Below are 19,108 nucleotides of genomic sequence, written 5' to 3' on the forward strand. Positions count from 1 at the left end.
ACACATTTCCTTCTACCTTTTCTCCCATCTTTTCCTCCTTTCTTCTGTTAGATGTTCCATTTTATTGTTATTATTTTTGTAAGTTATTTATTGTAAGATAATTTACAAATATCTTACAATAATTTTAAACAGTGTACCAACAGTTTCTTCTGACAAGGACAGCAGTAAAAAAATCAGCTGACTTCTCTTCTTTACCTCTAATCTGAGGATGAAACTTAATTTTCATTAATTGGACTTACTGTACCAGAGATGACAGGATGTCAAGTGATGACAGCATGGCAGATATGATTGAACATCAAAGTCAATCATCTCAGAAGCATTCTTGCTAGCTTTGTCCATAGCTGTCATACATGTACTTTGCTCACTGGTGGTGGACTCCTTTAGAGAGTAGGTGATGTTTGCCAGGTTGTAATCTTGGTACTTTTGCAGAATATCAGACAGCATCAGTGTCATCATGGTTAATCATGCTGTCAGCACTTGCAATAATATTAAGGGAAAAGATGGGCTTTTCTGCTGTCTTAAAGGAGATAACATCTGATTTTCTTAAAGATGATAGCTCCTTCATCAAAGTCTTATCCAGAATTTAATAATTCAAGGTCAATGACCAATGCATCTTCAGATATAGGGGGTTTGCTTCCTACTTCTTTGAACATCACCAGAAACTGGTCAGAATGAGTACTATGAAGTATGCCTCTGATTTTATCACCAATTCCAACAAGCAAAACTTTTTTTCCAGCTGCTTGAGTGCAGCCACCTCACTCTTTAACTGTTTAGTAATCTGAGAATGAATAGCACCACCAAGTCCTCAATTCGAGGATACACCAATGAGGAGATGTTTCTTTTTGGCTTTCTGCCCCTTACTATCAGCTTTTTCATACTTAGCCAAAGATCTTCAGCTCACTCTCAGCTCGAGCATATTTTGCTGCTGCTACTATTTTCATAGACTTGGTAATTTTCTGGGTGTTTTTGGTTGACTTCAGTTATCCAGTAATATCTTTCAAAGTTGCCATATTTCAAGCCACCATACCCAGACTAAGACCCCAACAAGGGTTGCCCGAAAAAACATGCCGTCCCATGCTTTTTTAAAACATCTTTAAGTTGAGCTATAGTTCACATGCCATACAGTTCACCCAAGTGTACAATTCAGTGACTTTTAGTATAGGTACCTAGTTTTGCATCCTTCACAGTCAATTTTAGAACATTTTCATTACCCCCAAAAGAAACTCCTGCTCCTCTTAATTGTCACCACCCCCAGCCTCCCATCACTCTGAGCCCTAGTACTTTTTAAAAAAACTTCTAATTGTGATATTGATAGACTCAGAAGAAGTTGCAAAAATAGTAAAAAGAATCTCAAATACCTTTAATAACATATTACTGTATTACAATACCAAATTAGCCTTGGTAAAATATTGTTAACTAGATGACAGACCTCAGTTTTCACCATTTTTACATGCATTCATTTGTGTGCATGTTTATGTACTTCTTTGCAATTTTATCCCACATATAGATGCATGTAATCACCACCACAATCAAGATACTAAGCTGTTCCATCACTACAAAGGAACGCCCTTATGCTATCCCTTCACATTTGTAATCTGTTTCCCATCTGCAGTTTTCTCATTTCAAGAATGTTACAGATGGGAAGCAGATGTGGCTCAACTGATGGGGCATTGGCCTACCGTATAGGAGGTCCAAGGTTTGAACCCAGGGCCTCTTGCCCTGTGTGGTGAGCTGGCCCATGTGCAGTGCTGTCACATGCAAGGAGTGCCATGCCACACAGTGGTGTTCCCCGGAGTGTGCCCTGCAAGGAAAGCTGCCCCATGCAAAAAAAGCGCAGCCCACCCAGGAGTGGTACCACACACACGGAAAGCTGACGCAGCAAGATGACGCAACAAAAAGAGACACGGATTCCTGGTGCCACCAAGAATGCAGCAGACACAGAAGAACACAAGCAAATGGACACAAGAGAGCAGACAGCCGGAGGGGGGGAGAGAAATAAATTTTTTAAAAAAAGAATGTTACAGAAAAGGAATTATGTAATATGTAACCTTTGAAATTAAGCATAATGTTGTACAATTACTTTTAAATTATCAAGGTTTATGACATTTTTTTTTTTAAGATTTATTTATTTAATTCTCCCCCCTCCCCTGGTTGTCTGTTCTCTTTGTCTATTTGTTGCGTCTTGTTTCTTTGTCCGCTTCTGTTGTTGTCAGCGTCATGGGAAGTGTGTGTGGCGCCATTCCTGGGCAGGCTGCACTTTCTTTCGCACTGGGCGGCTCTCCTTACCGGTGCAGTCCTTGTGCGTGGGGCTCCCCTACACGGGGGACACCCCTGCATGGGGCGGCACTCCTTGCACGCATCAGCACTGCAAATGGGCCAGCTCCACACGGGTCAAGGAGGCCCGGGGTTTGAACCGCGGACCTCCCATGTGGTAGGCAGACGCCCTAACCACTGGGCCAAGTCCGTTTCCCAAGGTTTATGACATTTATATGCTACTTTTTAACTATAGTTAAGTATTTTTCCTTGTTTATAAATTGATTCTAGCCATGAAAATTCATCTTGAGCTGGCAAGAACAGCTACAAATGTTTTTGAAAAAGGACAATATTTAAAGTAGACATTCCCTAGCAGATGATAAAACATTTTAAAACTGTAATAACAAAATTAACTTGATACTAGTATAAGAATTAACTGACAGATCAATGAGACCGAATAGTAAATCCTGAATCAAACTTTATATGTTTTTAAAAAAAAGGTAACATACACTAAAGCCTCAGATAACAGTGAGGATGGAAATAATTATTCAGGAAAGTTTGCTGTTTGGAGAAATACATAATTAAAATTTTACCTAGCCTCACTAAAGTTCAGATGGATTTAAGACTTAAAGCCACACAAAAAAAATTTTTAACTGAGGTGATAATCATTAATAGTGGAAGAAATAACAAAGGTTGTATTTTTCTGTATAAAAATTTTGAATCTTATGTACACCAAAAACCTTTATTTAAAAAAAAAAACTAAGGTAAACATAAATCTGAGAAGTCAATTTGAAATAAATGCCAGAGGACTTGTATCTTTAATATATAAAGAGGGAAACAGATGTGGCTCAACCAATTGGGCTCCCATCTATCATATAAGAGGTCCAGGGTTTGATGCCCAGGGCCTCCTGGTGAAGGCAAGCTTGCCCATGCGGAGTGCTGGCTCACACGGGAATGCTGCCCTGCACAGGACTGTTGCCCTGTGTAGGAATGCCACCCAGCACAGGAAAGCCGCCCTGTGCAGAAGTGCTGGCTAATGCAGAGAGCTGGCGCAGCAGGATGATGCAACAAGAGACACAGAGGAGAGAAAATAAGAAGACATAGCAGAACAGGGAGTTGAGGTGGCACAAAAGAGTAATTGCCTCTCTTATTCCAGAAGTTCCCAGGATCGGTTCCTGGTCCGCCTAATGAGAATACAAGCAGACACAGAAGAACATACAGCAAATGGACATAGGGAATGGGGAAATGGGAGGTGGGGGTGGGTGGGTGAGAGGAATGAATAAAAAAATAAATCTCAAAAAAAAAAAAAAATATATATATATATATATATATATCACTCCCTTATCACTCCATAAGGGAAGCACTACTCCAGTATTAAATAGTTAGAAAATTCTTGGAAAACAAATGATCAGTGGTACAAATAGTAATTCTTCAGAGTTCCATGCAAAGGAAGTAAATGTGTAATTCTTAGACATAAAAAAGAAAAAGTTTAAACACGTTTAATCATAGATTCAGGAAATAAATATTGAACATTCATTTAAGAACTTGGGATACATCAGTAAACAATACAGATAAGAATTCCTGTCTCTCATGGCACTTCCTATTAGAGAAAATGCAATTTTCTCAAACCATATAATAGAATATTTTTTTCAAAAGATGATGCCGAAGATTTGCATATGAGCACTCTTATTCGCTCACTGCTGATAGCAGCATAGATTGATATGACTTTTCTGGTGAATATTTCATATTCTGTGTCCTAGGATATGAATCAACAGTAAGGAGGTGATCATAGAAATGAATAAAAATACCTTCATTTCATTGGTTCTGAGTTGTACTTTTCATATTTTTAACCTTGAAAATTGGGTTGAATCTTCCAATAGATGATACCTTAGTATTGTGTCATATTTTAATTAGCATTTTTTCTTTTCAGTACAGTGATGTAATTTAGAAGAAATGTGTATGGAAGATGTTTGTTATAACAAAAGCAGAGAGATAGAAACAACATAATGTTTTTATTTATTGAGCACAGGGACTATGCTAAACACTTTAGAGAAATGAGGAGGATCACTTACTTCTTATAACTTTGTTAAATAGGTGATCTCACTACCTTTTATAGTAGAAGAGTGCCAAAGAGGTAAAATAACTTGAATACTAAGTTATTATTCAAACCTAGGTCTTGATTCCAAAGCCCATATTTCTAAATATGCTCGTATCTTTCCTTCCCTGGTCTAAACTTCTACACTAGGAAAACTGGTAAACATATTTAACAGATCTATCTGATTAGATATGACAGTAAAATCATATTTTGTTTTTACTTCATCTGTTTCTTCAAAAAATCTTTTTTGACAATATAAAATAAAATGTTCATGAGATAATACTGAGTTCAAAACCTAAAAAACATGTAGTACATAATGAAATCTATTAAGTGCAGAGAAAAATATTCAAAAGACATAATGTCATATTTTTGTGTCTTTAAACATCTTTATTTTCTATAGTTTCAGTCTGTGTTTTAAATATCTATTATGTGCCAAGGACTGTGTATGGACTTAAAGTACTTTTTTTTTAATCTTTTTTTTTTAAAGATACATAAATCACACAAAATGTTACATTAAAAAATATAAGAGGTTCCCATATACTCCACTCCCCACACCCCCCACTCCTCCCACATCAACAACTTCTTTCATTAGTATGGTACATTCATTGCATTTGATGAGTACATTTTGGAGCATTGCTACACAGCATGAATTACAGTATGTTGTAGTTTATACTCTCTCCCAGTCCATTCAGTGGGTTATGGCAGTATATATAATGTCCTGCATCTGTCCCTTCAGTGTGATTCAGGACAACTCCAAGGCAGACTTAGAGTACTTTTATAATCAGAAAAGAAATTGCATAGAATTACAGCATCTTAGAAAGAGTCTAGAGGAGCAGATGTGGCTTAGCAGTTGAGCACTGGCTTCCCACTACAAGGTCCTGGGTTCAGTCCCTGGCCCTCAAAAAAAAAAGCTATTCAGAATGGTTGGGGAGAAAAAGTTTACTTTTTAATTAAGCAAACCTTTCCATTTTGAAAAAGACTTAAATATCTGTTTTCAATCTTCTTATCTAAAAATTGGACTAACACCTGCCCTTGGAGGGATACTGTGGAGGTTAAATAAAATAATGGAAATGAGAGTATGTTACAAAGTTAAAAAATATTTTGTACATTCAAGAGTTAAATATATGTAAATGATAGTTGTAAGCAATATTTCATTTTTTTCCATTTCAAATTTTGTACTTTTCATTTCTGTTTAGGCAGCTACATGTTATGGATGAAACACATGTGATTAATCAAGTAAAAGAAGATGTATGCTATGTGTCTCAGGATTTTTATAGAGACATGGATATTGCAAAGTATGTATAATGGTAATCTGAGAATTGGGGAGTTGAATCTTGGTAAATTAAGTCTAGTTAAAGTATTTCTTGTTTTCCAGGTTGAAAGGAGAAGAAAATACAGTAATGATAGACTATGTTTTGCCTGATTTCAGTACAATTAAAAAGGGCTTTTGTAAGGTAAGTTTTAAAATCTTTAATGACATTTCTTCAAATTACCACTTCAGTCAGATTTGAAAAGCATTTCACCTCTTTCTGGGGTTAGCTATATCTTGAAGAGTTGTTCAGACCTGCCTTCTTGGTGACCATTTCTCCAGGTACAAGTGTATAAATTTCATTAATAACTTTTTCATTAAATTTAGTTAGGAAAAAAACTATCAGCCAAATCAGTACAAATCTATAGATAAATAATGTCATTATTATGTTAATGTTTCACTGTTTACTTAAGAATTAATTTAAATCCAGTCAGAAGTTGCTTATTTTCCTGTTACTAAAATTATTGACATAATTAACTGTTTTAGTTTTGTAAGTTTCTGAAGCAAATACCATGCACAGGGATGGCTTATACAATAGTAATTTATGGCTCACAGTTTTGAGACTAAAAAAAAGTCCAAATCTCTTGGCCCAGTGGTTAGGGCGTCCGTCTACCACATGGGAGGTCCGTGGTTCAAACCCCGGGCCTCCTTGACCCGTGTGGAGCTGGCCCATGCGCAGTGCTGATGCGCACAAGGAGTGCCCTGCCACGCAGGGGTGTCCCCGAGCAGGGGAGCCCCATGCACAAGGAGTGTACCCGTAAGGAGAGCCGCCCAGCGCGAAAGAAAGTGCAGCCTGCCCAGGAATGGCGCCGCCCACACTTCCTGTGCCACTGACACAACAGAAGCGGACAAAGAAACAAGACGCAGCAAATAGACACAGAGAACAGGCAACAGGGGGTGGGGGTGGGGGTGGGGTGGGGGGGGAATTAAATAAATAAATCTTAAAAAAAAAAAACCACATAATCAAGGCAATCCTTTCTCCCTAAAAAACTATGGCATTCTGGGGCTAGCTGCCAGCCATCCTTGGTCCTTAGCTTGTCAACATAGCAAGGCTCATGGCAACCTCTTCTGGCTTCTCAGTTCTCTTCCAGTTCCATTGATTTCAGCTTCTGGTTGCTCCCTTTGTGGCTTTTTTCACTATGTCTGCATTTCATTCCACTTATAAAGGACCTCAGTAATAGGATTAAAGTGAACCACATTTTAACTAAAGTAATGTTATCAAAAGATCCTGCTTACAATGGCTCACACCCACAGGAATGGATTACGTTTAAGAACATGTATTTCCAGGGGTATGTACAGCTCCAGACCATCATACTGACCCACACTGACCCACAGCTGAATTTTTAAAAAATTATTCCCCCCTCCATGGCTTTTTGCATGCTGTCTGCTCTCTGTCCATTTGCTGTGCTTTCTTCTGTCTGTATTTTTATTTCCTCTCCCCACTTGCAGCTTGCTTGCTATCTGCTCTCTCTGTCCATTTGCTGCGTGTTCTTCTGCGTTTTTGCTTGTCTCCCTTTTTGTTGCGTCATCTTGCTGAGTTGGCTCTCCGTGGCATCTGCGGGCCGGGCAGCTGTCCACAGTGTGTGAGGGAGCCTGCCTTCACAAGGAGGCTCAAGATGTAAACCCGGGGCCTCCCATATTGTAGATGGGAGCCCAATTGCTAGAGCCACAGCCACATCCCTCACAGCTGAATTTTAATCATGTTTGATTGGATATGATCAGACTGTGGTTAAAAAAGGTAAAATCCAGTACACTTTCAAAGTGTTGAGAAGTAGTTTATCTTGGATGTCAAAATAATTTCTCCTTACCTTTGATCAACTCATATAAACTATCCATTCTACATTTTAGTAAATATGAAGTTTGTCCCTTCTTGTTGCTAGCTTGTCGAGGACTGTCAGAATGTTAAAAATCTTTGGTTAGAGACATAAGCACATTTGCACAAGGAAACAATGATAATATTCATTGCAGTAAACATTGAAAAATTGGGGACAACCTAAATGTCCACTAATGAAGGAAAAGTAAAGTGATATATTCCTATTATAAAATCATAAGTAGAAGTGAAAATGGACTAGAGCCACATGATCAGCATGGGTAAATCTCAGAAATATAATGTTTGATAGAAAAGCATATTACAGAAGGATATATACAACCTTATGTTTTCTTCTGTTGTTTTTGAGGAATATGAATTAAGAGTAGTATGTTTAGGGAAGATTTGGCTTAACTGATAGAGCACACATCTACCACATGGGAGGTCCAGGATTCAAACCCAGGGCCTCGGGACCCATGTAGTGAGCTGGCTCACACGCAGTGCTGATGTGCACAAGGAGTGCCGTGCCACGCACGGATGTCTCCCCACATAGGGGAGCCCCATGCACAAGGAGTATCCTCCGTAAGGAGATCCGCCCAGGAGTGGTGCTGCATACACGGAGAACTGACGCGGCAAGATGACACAACAAAAAGAGACACAGTTTCCCGGTGCCACTGACAAGAATGCAAGTGGACACAGAAGAACCCACACAGCAAATGGACACAGAGAGCAGACAACAGGGGTTGGGGGAATAAATGAATAAATCTTAAAAAAAAAAGTATATTTAAACACTTAAAACATCAGATTAAAATGGGGAATGGGAAGGAGTGTTAATCTGTAAAGTTATATTAAGCTGGTTGGTGGATACATAGGTTTTCTATAATTATACTTAACTGTATGCCTGAACTTGACCACATTATTGAGAAGAATTACAGATCAGAATTTATAGGAGGCTATGTGGGGCCTTATAAAATTGAAATCATCCTGTAATATCCTTAGAAACAATTCCTCAAGGAAGGACCAAGGCTGGTTTTTGGATATGGAAATTGGAACAGATTAATGTTAAAATTTGCACTTTATCCATAATCCATGTTAAATCATGCATATAGGGAAGCGGACTTGGGCCAGTGGTTAGGGCGTCCATCTACCACGTGGGAAGTCCGCGGTTCAAACCCCGAGCCTCCTTGACCCACGTGGAGCTGGCCCATGCACAGTGCTGATGCGCGCACTGAGTTCTGTGCCACGCAGTGATGTCCCCCGTGTAGGGGAGCCCCATGCGCAAGGAGTGCGCCCCATAAGGAGAGCCGCCCAGTGCGAAAGAAAGTTCAGCCTGCCCAGGAATGGCACTGCACACAGAGAACTGACACAACAAGATGATGCAACAAAAAGAAACACAGATTCCCGTGCTGCTGACAACAGCAGAAGAGGACAAAGAAGAAGATGCAGCAAATAGACACAGAGAACAGACAACCGGGGCAGGGGGGTGGGGGAAAGGGGAGAGAAATAAATAAATCTTAAAAAAAAAATCATGCATATATCTTAATAATATTTAAAATTTACAAACCATTACACTTTGTGTATGTTAGGATTGGTCCTAAAAAGTAATTATTTTGAGTTTCTTTAATACTTGTTTTCACTGATTAAATATTAAAATATCTTTGAGAGCTAATATTTGTGAACTAGATAAGTAGCACTAAAAGAATTATATTTAGCCTGATTTGAGAGCTTTTATACTTAAAACATTGCTGAATTTGGACTTTGATATTGTTTATTCAAGAATATTTTAAAATAAATTACCACTTCAATTTTCTAAGGCTAGTGATAGTAACAATAATAAAATCTTTAATATCTTTACTGATTACAATTGATAGAAACTCCACTTCTATCTCTTGTCACAGAGATGACAACTAAGGTGTGATGCTATTTAATTGACTTAAATTTTAGAAAAGTCACTTCATAATTTACCACTTTCTGCACATCCTTGTAATTTAAACGGATCATTTCTTTAATGGTACCAAAACTTATTTTATGAGGGCTGTGTGGTAATCATGACCTGCATTGAATAAAATAGCAATTCCCAGCAATAATTAAAGTACAAATTCCGTTATTTTCCATGTTTAAGCCAACACAAAAACTACTTGTGGTACCGGATTACATATTAAGGATTAATGGCTTTATTACAAACATTCAACAAGGCTATTCTAGTTTGGGCTTTCTCCCCTCGTTAGATATAGGATCTTGGATAACGCACATGATCTTCTTTAAAATCAGGGGTACAGACTAGACACCCTCTAATGTTTTGAGACTGTATCTGACTTGTGTTATTGTGGGTATTGATAAAATAATTTATATCCTTTAAACTCAAGCCATTATCAGTTTTATGTGAATTTTTAAATTTATATAAAATATTCTCTATTCTACCTGAGAAGGAAGAATACTTCATTTGTGGAGAAATAATTTTCCTTGTCACTGTAGCAATAGTTTAATTGGATTAGCAGTGATTTATAGTTTTCCTTGTTATTCCAAAAGTATTGTAAATATCTTGCAATTTTCAGGTAATTTTTATTTTTAAAATAATGTTTTTAGTGTGGAATTCCCAAATAATAGAAATATGAGTCATTCATATCCAGGTCAAGAGTGACAATGTAGGGGAGGAATATTTTGTTTTTATTTTAGGTTATTAGGCCATTACTTTGCAAGATCATGTAAACTTGCTGAACCTCAGATGCATCATTAATAAAAGGAAAATATGCCTATATTACAGAGTTCTGTGAGAGTCCAATGGGATAAAGTATGTAAAATGCCTAATACAATGAATGCCATGTTGTTGATTTACATGACGATATTCAATAATTTATTGAATCCTTCTTATGTATAGTACAGTGTACTGTGCTAGGTAGTAGATATGTGATGGTGAACAATATAGACTTGAATGGTAATATAGGATGATATGAGAGAATAATGGTGGGGCCTAACCTTTGTTTGGTAGTCAGGAAAAGTCTGAGGAAACTGAGACCTAATTTTATCAAGAAATTTATAATATTCTTTATATATGTTACTTTTTAACAATCATTAATATTATTAATATTTTTGCATGTTTTAAATATTTTTATACTTATATAAAGAAAGGGATGGGATATACTCTCTCCCAGGAAGAAAACTACATTTAAAGAATAAATTAAACGAATGCCCATAGCTGAATCTAGAAGATAAGAACTGATGATTCTTAGCAAAATTCAGAGGGACCATTATTTTAATGATGCAGAATGTTGTGGAAGGAGATTATGTTTTCACTGCCCCTACGGGAATACAACTCAGAATGGGCTGGTTAGCAGAAGATAAGTAACAAGAGAATGAGTCATAGTTGTTCAAAGTGTGTGTTTGTTATACATGGACCTCATACAAAGGTGGCACCACAAGGTAATTTCAAGGATAAAGTCTGCGTGTTTGCTTAAGTCATTTGAAAACTGATATTTTTTAAAAAGATTAAATAAATACTAAGGTAATTTAAAGGTGTGTGATTTTTACACAAGGAGAAGGAGGAATCCTAACAGAACAATGCCACAATGTCCAATAAACATCTAACAGGGAGTAAAGTGGGTACTGGTAGGAACACAAGACATAGTAATGTTTTTTACTTAGAATATATTTTGTGTTTTCCAAAAACTAGAACCAGTGAACTGTTATAGTAGTTATAAAATTCCCTCTCCTCTCTTCTTTCTTACCTTCTTTCTTTTTCTTTGTTTTAAAAGCTAGATTACTTTTGGGGGAATAGCCTTATTAGAATAAGTCATAACTTATTGTGTGACTTACGCAACAAGAGAGAGGCCATGTTCTAACTGTTGAAAAGCCTGCAAATTCCATCAACATGGTTAATATATTACATTAGTATTACGTTTGACTAATTACTGTTAATCATGTGAGCTAGGTAATCTAGCATAAACTTTTTTTTTTCCTCCGCCCCTTCCCCCCCCCCCCCCGCCCTGCTGTTTTTACTGTCTTTGCCCATTCACTATGTGATCTTCTGTGTCTGTTTCTTCTTTTGGTCTTCTCGTTTTCTCCTCTAGGATTCACCGGGATTTGATCCTGGGACCTCTGATATGGAGAGAGGTTCCCTGTCACTTGTGCCACCTCAGTTCCTGGTTTCTGTCGCATCTTGCCTTGACTCTCTCCTTCGTCTCTCTCTTGTTGTGTCATATCTTGCTGCGTCGCTTGCCACACGGACACAGGCTTGCCACGCAGGCACACCTTTACCAGGAGGCCCCAGGGATCGAACCTGGGTCTGTAGCATAAACCTTTTGTCTTATTTTTCTTTAAGCCAAGAGAAGAGATGGTCTTAAGCGGAAAATATAAATCTGGAGAACAAATTCTTCGCCTGGCCAATGAGAGATTTGCTGTTCCAGAAATACTCTTTAATCCTTCTGATATAGGCATTCAAGAAATGGGAATTCCAGAAGCTATTGTCTATTCCATTCAGAACTTACCTGAAGGTACATAAATATTTACAGTAAAATATTAAGGAGTAATGATATTTTTTTAAAATCCATAAGTTCGAAGAGAAACTATCTTCTAAGTATTTTCAGGCAAATGAGATCTATTTTATTAATATTTGCAGAGATTTCTAGATCCCATAATGCAGTTAATTGGTCCCTGTCATTATGGTCTATTTAAACTTGAAAAAATGTGCTTCACCATGAGTATTAACTTGCCATCTATATTATAGAATGTTTTAATTTAACCCAAATTAGAAGAGAATAGAAACTTATAATTTAGCAATTTAATGTTTTTCAGTTGTTGATGAGACAGGTTTATTCTTATTATATTTGGACTAACATACAAGAAATTAATTTTAATAAGATTGATCAACCACATCCACAGTTTTCTCTAAACACTTTGCATTAGTGTGGTACCCTTGCTACAAATGATAAAACACTGCTCTTAGAATTATACTATTAACTATATTCCATAGTTTACTTATGTGTTTACTGTTTGTGAACCACTTCTGTGGATTTTTGTTGTTTTTAGGAGATACCAGGGATTGAACCCAGGACCTTGTACATGGGAAGCAGGTGCTTAACCACTGAGCTACACCTGCTCCCCACAATAATGTTGTTGTTTTTTTTAATTTTTTACTCTAGTAACATATATGTCACCTAAAATTTCCCCTTTATCCACATTCAAATATATAGCTTAGCATTGTTAATTAGAGTCACCATGTTCTGCTACCATCATCACCATTCATTACTAAAAATTTTCCATTTTCAAAACGGAAACTCTGTACCTACTAAGCACTAACTTCCCATTTCCTAGCTCCACCCCAGTATCTGGTAACCTGTTTCCTAGTTTCTGACTCTATGAGTTTGCTTCTCATTTTGTCATACCACTGAGATCAGATAATATTTGTCCTTTTGTGTCTGGCTTTTTTCACTCCACATGATTTCTTCAAGGATCATCCATGTTGTCACTTGTATCAGAATTTCAGTCTTTTTACGGCTGAATAATAGTCCATTTTATGTATAAAACACATTTTATCTAACTGTTGGTGGACACTTGGGTTTCTCCCATCTTATGGCAATTGTGAGTAATGCCACTCTGAACATAAATGTGCAAATATCTGTTCAAGTCCCTGCTTTCAATTCTTTAAGTATTACACCTAGGGAAGTGGATTTGGCTCAACAGATAGAGCGTCCGCCTACCACATGGGACGTCCAGGATTCAAGAATACAAGCAGACACAGAAGAACACACAGCAAATGGACACAGAGAGCAGACAACTGGGGCGGGGAAGGGGAGAGAAATAAATTAAAAAAAAAAAAGTGTTATATCTATAAAGAGAATTGCTAAATCCTAATTGCTTCTTACCTAATCCTTCATCCTCATCTTTCCTGAAAAATAAACAAATTTTCTAATGCCTTTTTTCCCCCTTCTTTTTCTTTTAAAGAAATGCAGCCACATTTTTTTAAGAACATTGTTTTGACGGGAGGAAATTCCCTTTTCCCAGGATTTAGGGATCGGGTTTACTCAGAAGTTCGATGTCTCACTCCAACAGATTATGATGTTTCTGTTGTGCTGCCTGAAAAGTAAGTGTTGGTTTGTATAGAAATAAAGCATGAAAGTTATTTTGTAGATAAGGTGATCTCTTAGCCAACTTGAGTTGAAAACCTGATTCTACCTATGTTGGGAGGTTTTATTCATATATTGGATCCCCATTTTCCTTTTCTGTAAAATGGGAATGACAAATCTTACATTTCAGTGAATTAAATGGGATAAAGTATGTAAACTCCAGTTATGATTGGTACATAATGGGTGATCAGTTAACATAAGATCATTTCCAGATAGTAAATCAGTTGCCATTCCTAAGAGGTATTCATTGGCCAAGCAGTCAGTTTATAAATTTGATTTATCTGTCACATACCATTTCTTGACAGTTTCTATTAAGAATATAAATTTTAAAATATATATATATAAATTTTAAAATTGAACCGTTAAGCTAAGTAATGTCAGTTCCTAAGTTTCTTAATTCTAAAAACTTCTTAATGAACTTACCCATTTAACTAGTGTGTTGTTTTTTTTTTTAATTAAAGCCTTTTTATCTTCCCCCTCATCATGTTTTATTAGGAAAAGCAGTTTTCATTTCTACTTTAGAGGTAAAGACTTGAAGAATTTTAGAGCTGTAGAAAGGGCTTACAGATAATCCTATTCAACATTCTTACTTTATAAATATAGAAATGAAAAAAATAAGAAAGAAGTGAGGGCTCATGACTTTGCAAAGCATTATGGTAAGTTAATAATAAGGACCAAACTAAAATCCTGTCTTTTTTACCTTGAGTCAGGTGTTCTTAACAAAATAAACATCTAAGTAATCTGCAATTAGTTAGTGGCAGATTTGCTAACAAAGACTTCAAATACCTGACTCTTTATTCTGTATTTTTGTTTTAAACTTAAGTAAAATTTTTCAAAATCAGAAGATCCTTATCAATAGCACTTTTTTTATAGCTATCAGAGAAAAGAATAAGCAATTATTAATTATTGAAATGATTTTATCACTGTCAACATTCATATATCATGCACACAAGTGTCAAGTATATTGCATTTCATCCTACATTTTATTTTATTTTATTTTTTTAAAGATTTATTTATTTATTTAATCCCCCCCACCACCCCCGTTGTCTGTTCTCTGTGTCTATTTGCTGCGTCTTGTTTCTTTGTCCGCTTCTGTTGTCGTCAGCGGCACGGGAAGTGTGGGCGGCGCCATTCCTGGGCAGGCTGCACTTTCTTTCGAGCTGGGCAGCTCTCCTTACAGGTGCACTCCTTGCGCATGGGGCTCCCCTACGCAGAGGAAGCCCCTGCATGGCAGGGTACTCCTTGCGCGCATCAGCACTGTGCATGGGCCAGCTCCACACGGGTCACGGAGGCCCCCCCGGGGTTTGATCCGCGGACCTCCCATGTGGTAGATGGCACTCTAACCACTGGGCCAAGTCCGTTTCCTTTATCCTACATTTTAAACATAAATCATGCACATATTATAGGTCAGGGCATTCGTAGGAATATATTTTATTCTTTCATTTAGCAGTAGATGTTTATTGTGTACCTCCTGCTTTTTTTAATCTTTTTTTTTTTTAACTATTAGGAAATGCAGTAATTACATAAGAAAAACATTTATTGTTTAACTTTTTCTTTATTGCTTTTCAAATTTGAAACTCTGAATTTGGGGGATAGTAACAGAAATAGAATTGAATCAAAACAATTTTGGGATCGCAAAACTAAGTGATATATGTGCTTAAAATTAGTCATCTGTGTCCTACCATGTAATTGTTTATTGTGTGTTTTCTAAATGTTTCACATATTAGAGGCAACAATGTATTGTGGCAAAAGCACAGATTGTGAAAACAGTTCAGGGTTAAATTCTAATTCCAAACTTAACTCTGAACCTTATTTTCAAAGTCTGTAATATGAAAGTTTTAATGGCTGTCTTGTGTTGCTGTAGGGAATAAATAGGTAATATATCTTTGCCACATAGATAGAATTTAGACTCAGTTATGACAGTGTTTACTCTTTTAAGCATCTTTTGATGTGTATTTTCTTATTGGAGGTAAAGGGTCCATAAATTCAGAGCATGGAGGGAAAAGAAAGAGCACTTAATATTTTACAGTGATGAGCAAGGTTCCTTTCTCTTTGAGTGTTCTCTGCCAGTGGGAAATTTACAGTTATTTCCACACCTTATATGATTTTCTGTTAAATCAGGTTGAGTAGAGATTGCCAGATTTTAGTTACTAATTAATGTTTCAGGTTTTCCAGGTCTGTAAAATCATCTGAGTTCATTTATTTTAACTTTCAGCCCTATTACTTACTCCTGGGAAGGTGGAAAATTGATATCAGAGAATGATGATTTTGAAGATATGGTGGTAACAAGAGAAGATTATGAAGAAAATGGACATAGCATCTGTGAAGAGAAATTTGATATTTAAGAAACATTTCTGAATGAAAGTCTTGACTGGTTGTGACTGAAAGGCTTAATTTCAGTATTCTTTTTAAGAGGTTAAGGACAGGTGTTCCCTTTCATCTTAAGATAAAGTCTCAAACTTGTGTAAATACTTTTTGATCCATGACTGTTTTCAAAGGTGAATTAATGGGTTATTACAGTAAACTGTAACTCAGACCCCTTTTTCATTTAGGAGCTCAACTATCACAACTATGTTTATGCTGTTTCTAAGAGTAAGTTAGCTTTCATTAGATGAAAGAATGCATTTGTCTTTAAAACTGAAAGCACAAAATACTGTCTCACTGGTCAGTTTTCCTTAGAAAAAGATAAGTTTTGTGTGACTATGACTAGGAATTGGTTAGTTAAAGTGTTTTTTAGGCTATGATTTCTCTCTCTTTTAGAACTAAGATATTGTATTTTAAAAATTGTCCCTTATGTAACTAAAGTTGGAAAGAATAATTGTGTGTATATAATGTTAATTTTTTGCTTAGAGGAAATATGAAATGATGGAGATATTACTATGTTTCTGGTAACTTTTATTGGCAAAATGTATTATTTCACTCATAAAAATACTGTACTGTTTTTTGGATGGAAGGAAATTTGAAGTTAACTCAGTGGTTGGTTGCCAGTAACTCAGTGGCAATTCAAGGGTTGTTCAAAAACTTTTGATATAAATGTTTTGTTTTAAAAACAGCTTTAGATAACCCACAGTAAGCATAATAAGGTGTTAAAGACTATAGCTTTCCATTGTAAGGAAACAGCTAATAATGACATTAATAAACTGAGAGACAGCCCTTATAGATCCCTGCCATCAAAACATCTCATTGCCTATATTTTCTAGCCAATGACTTTGTGCTCATGAATCAAGCTCCTAGCAGTCTGTTTACCCTAGCTAGGATCTTATGCCTACCCCAAGACTTTAGTGGCTTTTGACAATCTCCCCAAGACCACCTAGGATGAAAGTATTTCCCTAAAGGAAAATTGATGGGGAGAGATGGATGCAGGGTAGGTTGAAAGAGCTATTCACTACTATAATTATCTTTGGATTATAATGGGTTAAGATTGGTCTGTTCTTCCTGGACCTAGACTGGTTATCATTATATGATGGTTATTCTGTTGCACAGTGAATGTTTTCATGATAACCAGTTACTATTATATATAATTGGACAGTGTAACAAGAAGATACTGGTGGCATAAAAAAGTTTTTGCAACCAAACAGTGTAACTGTGCTAAAATTTCAAGGTGATATGGTTAGAGATTAAAAGTCTTAGAAAGTCCCCACTTAAAGGACTTACCTAGACTTGTCAGGACCTCATCATCTCAGATAGGCAGAATACCACCATCACTAACCAAGGTGTTTCTCCTATGAGGAACTGGGGCCTTCATTATATTATATTAGAGTCTATATTTTATACTGTATGCATGAAATAGTTCATATTATATTTTGTTATAAGATTAAATCTATGAGTGATTCTAGGAAACAAAGAGTACCATTCCTGGAATCAAGGTGGAGGAATTTCTAAAAGAAAAACATTATTAGATTGCTAAAGAAACAAAAATAGGAAAAAACACATTCCGAATTAAGGCAGGAGAAAACTATGAAAGAGGTAAGAACAATTCCAGAGATATTTTCATCTCAGGACAGATAGTAGAGCAGAAGGAGATCATGGGTGATCTATTGAAAGACTGAGTTGTAAACAGCTGAGCCCTGCCCCCTTCTTTGGTATTAAGGCTCAGTAGTAAGTGGAGTTGAAGTGTAAGGGCTGGAGAGAGACATTATAGAACCTGAAATACTTTCGTATCTCCTATGGGCACCAGAATTAAAACTTTGTAAAAGGAGCAACTGATTGTAGCACTGTACTCTGACTAAAGCCAAGAACGCAGAGCTCATTAGAATTATAAAGGGAAGGGCCCTAGGAATTTAGCAGACCTTTCTCCAGGTTGGTCCCCTCCCCACTACCCTGCCCCCAGAGACAAAGCACTATAATTAGAACTTTCATACTTAGATTCATGAACAGGTAAATAGAAATTTATAAATGAAAAAAATGGGACTATGAAAAATAAAACATTTGAGGGACCCTGGCACCACCCACAAACAAGAGCGAACCTTCAAGGGAATAAAATAAAGGAAACAAAAGAAACTTTCCATATGACTAATAACCTCAAGGGACTCATGAAGTAATTATATCCATTGTAAATAAGAACAGGCTGCTATAACAGTGCTTAGAATTTAAAATAAGATTATTTAACAGATGTATTGAACCACAGAATGAACACTATTAGGTGCTGGAAAACTGAGTTGGAAAGAAGCATAGGGAGTTTTCCCACAGTGTCACACAATTGAGCAAGCTGGGGAAAGAAGCTAACTAGTATCCACCATGTGGGTTATATTGTCAACCTGAATATTAATTGCTTTCTCTACAGAAGAGGGCTTTTGGTGAGCTTTCACATGGGACATAAATATCCGTATACATGGGACCTTTTTTCTGAGATGTTCCTAGAGGTTCTAAATCACAGATTTTTAATTTTGTAGTTTTCAAGTGTCTGACTAGGAAGTCAAATCATTCTTTAGCCACTATCTCCAGCCCTATCTTCCACGCAGATTTAACAACCTGATGCACTGCTTCCTGTAAGCACTTCTCTTCCCGACTGCAGGTTAAACATACCCAACAAAATGCTGCCATCAAGCAGAAGTGGTATAAATAACTGAATTTATCTGGTCCTAAGGATACAAGTCAATTGTAAGAGCTCTCACTCAGTGCATCTGCTCTTAGTGCACTGCTACTTCCCCTCAGCCCGCATCTGGGACCTCATGGAGATTCCCTAAGAATAAAGAGAAAATTGAAGCTTTACATGTGGTTTGGCATGATCAAGGCATGAAGTGCTGGAGCACTGTTCCTTAAAAGAATAATTATTTGCTGAAGAGAACTTGGCTTTGCTACAAACCCATAAGGATACTTCGAATACCACTGGATTACGTAGGTCAAAAAGCCCAAATGTTAAAGCTATTCACACAACAACTTACACCATCTGGAAAGCTTTCTCTTGCTCTGGGCCCTAATCAAAGCTACAGTTCATGGATTCCAGGAAAACTTATCAGAGCAGCATATCCAAATGTGTATGTTTGTCCAATTCTAAAGAAGCCCACTAAGCATTGTTTCTC

At 36.7% G+C, this 19,108-nt stretch overlaps 1 protein-coding gene and 1 pseudogene across 1 annotated transcript in view; one reads left to right on the forward strand and one right to left on the reverse strand.

Annotated features, from left to right (window-relative positions):
* ACTR6 (actin related protein 6) overlaps positions 1–16,463 on the forward strand; it is a 33,298-nt gene extending 16,835 nt beyond the window's left edge. Inside the window, exons 7-11 of the mRNA XM_058308596.2 lie at positions 5,545–5,643; positions 5,724–5,802; positions 11,783–11,954; positions 13,405–13,543; positions 15,802–16,463. Coding sequence (XP_058164579.1) covers positions 5,545–5,643; positions 5,724–5,802; positions 11,783–11,954; positions 13,405–13,543; positions 15,802–15,931 — 619 coding nt within the window. The 3' untranslated portion in view covers positions 15,932–16,463. The remainder of the gene's footprint in view (positions 1–5,544; positions 5,644–5,723; positions 5,803–11,782; positions 11,955–13,404; positions 13,544–15,801) is intronic.
* Positions 226–956, reverse strand: LOC139440206 (ATP synthase subunit gamma, mitochondrial pseudogene; annotated as a pseudogene).
* Positions 16,464–19,108: the final 2,645 nt, after the last annotated feature.

This window comes from Dasypus novemcinctus, chromosome 12 (assembly GCF_030445035.2).
Source record: "Dasypus novemcinctus isolate mDasNov1 chromosome 12, mDasNov1.1.hap2, whole genome shotgun sequence".
NCBI classification, from domain to species: domain Eukaryota; kingdom Metazoa; phylum Chordata; class Mammalia; order Cingulata; family Dasypodidae; genus Dasypus; species Dasypus novemcinctus.